Source organism: Nicotiana sylvestris, chromosome 12 (genome assembly GCF_000393655.2).
Source record: "Nicotiana sylvestris chromosome 12, ASM39365v2, whole genome shotgun sequence".
NCBI lineage: Eukaryota > Viridiplantae > Streptophyta > Magnoliopsida > Solanales > Solanaceae > Nicotiana > Nicotiana sylvestris.
In genome coordinates, this window is record NC_091068.1 from 85,563,520 (window position 1) to 85,572,630 (window position 9,111).

At 34.0% G+C, this 9,111-nt stretch overlaps 1 protein-coding gene across 1 annotated transcript; it reads right to left on the bottom strand.

The window, feature by feature from the left end:
• Positions 1-1,436: 1,436 nt before the first annotated feature.
• LOC138883312 (uncharacterized) lies at positions 1,437-1,982 on the bottom strand. Its single transcript, XM_070163993.1, has one exon. It carries the CDS (start codon positions 1,980-1,982, stop codon positions 1,437-1,439), a length of 546 nt encoding a protein of 181 aa, XP_070020094.1.
• Positions 1,983-9,111: the final 7,129 nt, after the last annotated feature.

Genomic DNA, 9,111 nt, shown 5'->3' on the forward strand with positions numbered 1-9,111 from the left:
GCCGTCAAAAGGGACTGCAAAATGGCCCCTAAAACATGAACAAACTACCTGGTTATGCGACAAGAATGCGGTCCGCATACCTGTTTTACAGTCGCATAATGCACCGCAAAACTGCCCCTCGCAAAATTCCAAGGAGATTATGTGATGACTTTGTGGCCCGCATATTGATTATGCGATCGCATAATTGGCCACATAGTTGACCTCAAAATTAACCATCAAACTGCCTCACTCTGCGACGACTATGTGGTCCGCATAACTATTATGCGACCGCATAATGGACTGCAGAATCAATATCTCGGGTGTTTTAGAAAAAAAATTTTACGGGTCCTTACACGACCACAGACCCATTTCATCCAAACCCAAAATTCAGACCAAAACCTGATTAGCCATTCACCCCAAGCCCGGATATACAATTGGTTTTGGAATCCTACCTCAATTTGAGGTCTAAATTGCCAAATTTCAATATTCCTAGGTTTTACCCAAAATTCCCAATTCCACCATAAAAACCCTAGATTCTAGGATGAAATCTTATAAAAAGAAGTTAAGGAGTGAAAGAAATGAGTTTAAAATCACTTACTTATGATTTAAGGAAGAAAGAGTATTTAAAAAATTGCCTCTTATGGTTTAGGGTTTTAAAAAATGAAAAATGGATGAAAAGTCCCATTTATATAGCCCTCTCAGATTTCAAAACATTGACCGTGGAAAAAGGGCCGTGGTCGCGAAACTCACTGCTGACTGCGAAATAACGGGTGCAGCCGCGGAAGCTTTGGCCTTACCAACCGCTGACCACGAAATCCCATAGCTATTAGGTCTGCATAGCTATTATGCGACCGCATAATCGACCGTAGAAACGTGCTCTTCTGAAAAACATTATTCCATAACTTTTTAATGCACAGATCAATCCAAACTCGTCCGAAGAATTTTTCGAATTTCTAACACATATTCCTAACTTGGAACTAGGAGATCTCAAGTTTTTGAGCAAAAATTTTCATGGGGCCTTACATCCTCCCTCACTTAAGTCATTCATCTTCGAATGAAGATCAAGGTTCACTCATTAGCAATTCTTATGCAACCTCAGCTTTTCACATCATGAAACATTTAACAGCCCCAAATTTGGCTAACTCCCTAAATTTTAAAAAAAATTGCCAGAGTTTCCTTTGTAACTAGGCCTATCCACCTGTCAGAGAGCCCCAAAAACATATCTTAACAGCATATACACAATCCATAGACATGACATAACTTGTAATGACACCAACCATGGCCGCATAGGCAACATATAACCAAAACAGAACAGTTTAACATAGACCAAATCAAAGGATACAGAGTTCATAGGAACCAAATTCATAAAAGCTATTACATGGCTATACAAACAAATGTGGGTACTTCTTTTTCATATCTTCCTCAGCTTCCCAATTGGCTTCTTCAACCTGCTGGTTTCACCATAACACTTTCACGGAGACAATTTCTTTGTTTCTCAACTTCCGGACCTGCCTGTTAAGAATGACAACTGGAATTTCCTCATATGATAGTTCTTCATTAACCTCAATAGTTTCAACCTGCACAATAGTGGACGGATCTCCCACTACCTTCTTCAACATAGACACATGGAAGATTGGGTGTACCAATAACATCTCGGGCGGCAGCCCGGGCTTGTATGCCACCTGACCAATCCTCTGAATGATTCTGTACGGTCCGATATACCTTGAACTCAATTTTCCTTTCTTTCCAAATCGCGTGATACCTTTTATGGGGGAAACCTTCAAAAATACCCAATCATCTTCTTTGAACTCTAAATCTCTGCGACGAATGTCTAAATAAGACTTTTGGCGACTCTGAGCAGTTTTCAACCTTTCCTTAATAATTTTGACTTTCTCCATGGCCTGATGCACAAGGTCCGGCCCTATCATTTCAGCTTTTCCAACCTCGAACCACCCAATGAGAGACCTACATCTTCTACCATACAATGCCTCGAATGGTGCCATCTGGATACTAGCATGTAAGCTGTTGTTATAAGCAAACTCTATGAGTGGCAAATGAACATCCCAGCTACCTTTAAAGTCAAGAACACAAGCACGCAACATGTCCTCAAGCATCTGAATAGTCTGCTCCGCTTGCCCGTCGGTCTGAGGGTGAAAAGACGTGCTAAGATTTACCTATGTACCCAAGCCTTGCTGAAATTTCTTCCAAAAGTTAATCATGAACTAAGCCCCTCGATCCGAAATGATTGAAACTAGAGTGCCATGCAACCTGACTATTTCTTTGATATGTAACTGAGCATACTGTTCTGCTATGTCGGTAGATTTGACTAGCAAAAAGTGCGCTGATTTCGTGAGTCGATCTACGATTACCCTAATTGAGTCGAGCTTGCGTGGAGTACGTGGTAACCCTACCACAAAATTCATGTTGATCATTTCCCATTTCTACATTGGAATTTCTATGTTTTGAACCAATCCACCGGGCCTTTGATGTTCGGTTTTCACTTGCTGACAGTTCGAACATTTAGCCACAAAGTCCACCACATCCCTCTTCATGTTGTTCCACTAATAAACTTCCTTTGAGATCATGATACATTTTTGTAGAACCTGGGTGCACGAAATACCTGGAAGTGTGAGCTTCTACCATGATCCTTTCCCAAAGACCGTCAATATCCGGAACACATAGGCAGCCTTGGTACCGTAGGGTACCATCATCCGTGCCAAAGGAAAAAGTTGTGGTTTTGTGTTTGTAAATCCCCTCCTTTAGCTGAGCTAATAGTGGATCGTTGAATTGCTTCTCTTTCACTTCCGTCACAAGGGATGATTCAGTCCTATTCTTCACAATCACTCCTCCTTTATTAGAATCCGCAAGGCGAACTCCTTAACTAGACAACTGGTGAACCTCCCGAGCCAACGACCTTTGGTATGCCTCCAAATGAGCAAAACTTCCCATAGATTTCAAGCTAAGAGCATCCGCCACAATATTGGCCTTTTCCGGGTGATAGAGAATGTCAATGTAATAGTCCTTGAGCAACTCGAGCCATCACCTCTATCTCAGATTCAACTCCTTTTGCTTGAAAATATATTAAAGGCTCTTGTGGTCAGTAAGTACATCCACCTGGACCCCATACAAATAATGTCGCCAAATTTTTAGTGCAAACACCACTACCGCAAGCTCTAAGTCATGGGTTGGATAGTTCTTTTCATGATTCTTGAGTTGCCTAGAAGCGTAGGCGATAACCTTGACATGTTGCATTAGCACACACCCATGCCCGATCCTTAAAGCATCATAATATACCACAAATCCCTATGTACCCTCTGGTAGGGTTAATACCGGTGCTCTAGTCAATCATGATTTCAATTCCTGAAAACTCCTTTCACAAGCATCGGACCACTGGAACTTAACTGCTTTCTACGTCAATTTAGTCAATGGAGAGGCAAGAGTAGTGTTTACTGTGAAAATGGTAATAACAATTAAATTTGTTGATGGGACTCTAAAAAATACGTGATCTATTTTTATGCTAGTTGTTTATCCAGTTGATGCTAGATATCTGAAGATAAAAGATGAAATGCGAGATAAAATGGAATTATAATCGAACTGGGGGATTTAGCTATTCTGGCTTCGGACTGACCGATGAGGGTCCTCGATGTCGATGCCTGGGCTCGGGCTCGAGCTATCGGGGATAATCGGAAAAGGGATAACAGTTATGATATAATTAAAGGAGGCTCTTTATGGCCAATGACGAGCAATAAGTGAAGAACAAGTATGAAGACAATGAATATGAGCAATAATATCGAGAGAGTAAGTTAGAGAGAGAGAGAGAGAGAGAGAGAGAGAGAGAGAGTTGTTATTTATCTTGTGTAGAATAGTTGGAGTAACAGGGTTTACAAAGTGCCAAGGATTCCCTTTATATAGGAGGGAAAATTCCAACATAGTACAAGATACATTAATGATAAAGAAAGCGGGATGGGACAACTGACTAGCCTCTACAAATATCTAAATTTGATATTTTTAGATACTTTTTCAGACCTATTGCCAATACTAAGTAGCAGTCAAAAATTTGTATCCATTTTTTCATGATATTATGCATGGATCGAGTATATCATGGCGAATTCTTCAGAAAAAATTGTGTCTTTCACAATGGAATATGATAAGTGAGATCTCGAGTAAGTGTTTACACAATCTTCTTCTGTCCGAAGAAATGACTCATCGAAATAATGAGTCACCATTGATATCGACGCCGTGAACTATGGGCCTCCGAAAGAATCAACTCACGTAGCCCATCCACATCGGGACACATATCCGGTCTTGCATCCGCAACACCCCATCATCTAAAATTGAAACCTCTGTGGCATCATCATGCTGCACTGTGTCGTTAAGAACAAACAAACAGCTAACCTCATGAACTGGTTGGCCAAAGACTGAACATCTGATGCTAGAGGTCTCTCACCAATTGGAATATATACAAGGCTACCCATACTTAATAGCCTTTCTACTCAAGGCATCGGCCACCACATTGGCCTTCTCGGGATAATACCAAATGGTGATATCATAGTCTTTTAACAGCTCTAACCATCTCCGTTGCATCAAGTTTAGATCTTTTTTCTTAAACAAGTGTTGTAGACTTCGATGATCTGTGAATACCTCACAAGACACGCGGTAGTTTTTCTCATAGGACTTCAGCTAATGAAAAGCATAAGCGATCCGCCTACCCTCATGCATCAAGACACACTCGATGCTAATCCGTAAAGCACATAATAAACTATATATAAACCCGATGTTGACGGCAAAATTAGAGTTGGAGCTGTGGTCAAGGAACTCTTGAGCTTTAGAAAGCTCTCTTCACACTCATCAGACCACCTGAATGGGGCTCCCTTTTGGGTCAATTTGGTCAATGAGGCTGAGATTGATGAAAACCCCTCCACGAACCGGCTATAATTATTACACCTCGTAAGTTTAACAACCTTGATACCGTATATATATTTGATATAATATTTTGAGTGGAATATTTTTGTAAAAAATTTGAAAATTATGATTTTATATAGTTATTAATATTACTACTTTCGAATATGCTTTAAATTTTACATATATATAATATGAGAAAGTTTATGAGATTTTTTTTATTGTAAAAATAAAAATTATTTTCTCACAAATATAATGGAACGAGCTGTACATTCCAATTTTTAACAAAGACAACATCACAGTCTCGTTAGTATATAATATATAATTTCATCTAATGCTAGATTAAATATTGAAAACAAAGAACGAAGACTAAAGTCATTGTCTTCCAACGAGGAAAATCACTATCCTAGATAGAGAGTATCTATTAGTATACGAAAGGGCTAATAAATCCAAAAGCTAATGCCAGTAAAAGTTTTACTTTGTTAGTCCATTTTTGGGTGAAGAGTTGGAATGGAATTGACTTTTATATATTCTTGGAAAAGAATCCAACCATTTTATTGAAAGTAATTTTATAAATATGTCAAAAATAATATTAGAAAAAAATATAGAAGAATATCAAAAAACTAAAGATATTAAATACTTAGAATACACACTTGAAAATATAAAAGAAATTTCAAGGTTAATTTCGCTAGCTACAGATAATCATGAAAAAGCATTTAATTCCACAACTACATAAAAAAGATCCTATGAAAAACAAAATGGTATCAGAGCTATGAAAAATAAACATTTATATTAAGAAGCAAATCATGAAAAATAACACTGACATTAATAGTACAAACCCGCAAAACAGTGAAACAATCAAAATAACTAAGAAATCGCAGAAAATTAGGAAGAAACTAAAGAAACTATATATAGAATATGAATACTTAAGTATCACAAAAATAAACAAAGCTAGGCTGTCCAAATTAATCGATATAATATCTAAAACAGAATATAAATATGTTTGTTATCTAAAGGATAAAAGATGAATAAAGAAGAATTCGCATTAGAAGAGAAAACATATGAGAATCCAGAAGGATTAAAAATAACAATAATATTTTCTAACTTAGGAAGAAGATATAAAAAAATAGGAAATAACCTAAACTTAATGTTAGAAAAAGAAACTGTAAAACTAGAGGATAGTTTAACCGCCATGGTTAGAATAACAAAAGAAAACGAAGAAATAGATAGAAAACGAGAGATTAAAGAAATACAACAGCAAGCTAAAGAAAAAATACAACAGATAGAGGAAGTAAAAAACACTAAAATAACAGAATTAGAAAAAGAATTAGAGATGCTAAAACAGATGTATGCAAATAAACTAAAAGAAAAGGAAAAACGTAAAGAAGAAGAAGAAGAACTAAAACTAACAAATGAGATAGAAAGATTCAAATTACAGTTAGAAGAAGTACAGGAGAGTCCATCAAAAATAAGTATAAACGAAATAAATGACCAAAGTGATAAAGACACAGAACTAGGAGAAAACTATTCAGAAACAAGTGAAACATACACAGAACTTATAGAAAAAACAGAAAAGATAAAAATAAACCCAGAAATAAATACAGGAGATATGAACGAAGATAAACCAAGCATATCAGGAATAAAAAATCCAAAACAATTAAACCCAACCTATTACAGAGTAAGTTATGATGCATATGACAGAAACAAAACATTATGGGATAAAAGGTTAAATAAGAAATGGGCACCAAGACAGATAACTGAACAATATAATTTTTTAGATCTAGATTGTGTAGCAGATATAAATAAAACAATACAATTATGGATAGGATATATCTCAAAACAACTAATAGATAATAAAATAACAATAACGGAAACACCAGGATATATAGAAAGAACATTAATAGGAACTGTAAAATTATGGTTACAAAATTTATCAAGTGAAAGCTTAGACACATTAAGGAGTAATAAAAAACTTGACGGTACAACTACAACAACAGTTACAGATATATTAAATAAATATGAAATAGCAATAAGAAATGAATTTAGTAGTATGACAACAGAAGTAGAAGAACAAAATAAAGAAAAAATTACAAATAGAAATTTAATGACAAAATTAGCAATATGTAATATGTGTTATATAGATGAATATACTTGTGCATTTAGAGACTATTATTATAAAGGAACATATAGTCCAGATGAAAGTAAAGAGATAAGAAAATTATATTTTACAAAATTACCAGAACCCTTTAGCTCAAAAATAATAAAAAGTTGGAACGAAGCAGGACTAGCAGATACATTAGGAGTAAGGATAAAATTTCTACAAAACTGGTTTATAGAATTATGTGAAAAATATAAAGAAAACATGAAAATGGAAAAAATATTAGTAAAAAATTTGGCATGTTGCAAAAGTAGAATAGCACCCCAATTTGGCTGCACAGATAAATATTACAAAAAAGAAGGAAAGAAAAAGAAATTTAAATCAAAATATTCAAAGTATAAATATAGGAAACCAAGAAGAAGATATTATGTAAAAAATTATAAACATAAAAAACCATATAGGAAAAAGAAAAAACTAACAGAATGTACTTGCTATAATTGTGGAAAGCTAGGACACTTAGCCAAAGATTGTAAATTACCAAAAAACCCAAAGAAGAAACAAATTACCGAAATATTGATAGATAATGATAAATATACACAAGTAGAATATGTAGATTATGAATTAAGCAGTGAAGACAGCATATATGAGATATCAGAAAACGAGTTCTCTGAAAATGAAATAAACAAGGATATAGAAGAGTCAGATGAAGAAAATTATGACTGAAAAAGATATACAAATTATACAACAAGAAGAACACCAAGATGAACAATCTTCAGAACAAAAAATAATATTTGACGCTAATATATTTGAACAAATAAAAGGAAAAGAATTGGATCTAAGTATAGACAAAATATTAGAAGTACCAACAATAAAGAATTGGTTTAAAAGACAAAAAGAAGAATACTATGTAGTAAGCCAAAGAGAACATATAATAGATTGTAAATACATCAAAGGTAAAGCACAAATACCAATTTTAAATAAAAGACTACTAAATAAAGAAATACAAGATATAAAAGCAAAAAATCCAATAAAATATGTACACTTAGGAGGAACGGAGATCCTAATAAAAGCATGTTTTAGGGAAGGAATAGATACCCCTATAGAAATATACTTGGCAGATGATAGGATTGTACAACCTATAGAAAAGAGTATAATAAGTGCTGTAAGAGGTAACTTAATATACCAAAAATTTAAATTTATAGTAAGTGCTAACTATTCAGTAGCAGTAGATGATAAAAATATAGATAAATCATTAGTATTATACTGGAAAATGTCTGGAATAGAATTAGCACCAGGAAGTAAAATATTCACAGCAAGATGTAAAAATCTATATGTCTTAACAACGAAACATAAGATAACAGCTAAAAATAAAATAAATAAAATAAAAATAGAAAATCCATTCGAAAGAATAGTATCAGTTATAGACAACAATGATTACAGTTATACAGAAATAGACATGGATGAAGATTTAGAAATAGTAAAAGAAAGATTAAGCACATCAAAACGAATAAATAATGAAATGCCAGAAACATCATCAAGAAGTACATCAAGAAGTACATCAAAAAGAATAAATTATACCACTCCACAAAAATTAATAGAACAAAAAATAGAAGAAATAAACCCACATCATTATTATATAACAGGAATAATGGACCAAAGAAAATATTTAATACTAATAAATACAGGGCAGGAAGAGAATTATGTTATAAGAGAACTAATACCAGAACAAGAGATAGTAACAATAGAACAACAAAATTCAGAACTACCAAAAGCGTTAAGAAAAAACGAAGAAACAACTGAAAAAGAATTAATTATTGGAGGAATACCAATATTAATAAATTTTAAAATATATCAAGGAGATAAAAATATTACACTAGGGATAAAATGGTTAGAAAAAGTCAAACCATATAAATTAGAAGATAGGCAATTAACAATAAGTTATGAAAATAAGAAAATAATAATAAAAAGAACTTTGATATAATGCCAAAAATATACATACTTTCCAAAATAATAGTAGAAGGATATTATAATAGATATTATACACCTATGGTGGATACAGGAGCAGAAGCTAATATGTGTAGACATAATTGTTTACCAGAAAGTAAATGGGAAAAGCTAAAAACCCCCATAGTAGT

What these genes read in the sequence shown, in the direction of transcription:
- LOC138883312 (XM_070163993.1), bottom strand. Translation starts at nt 1,982, where the DNA reads ATGGCACCATTCGAGGCATTGTATGGTAGAAGATGTAGGTCTCTCATT.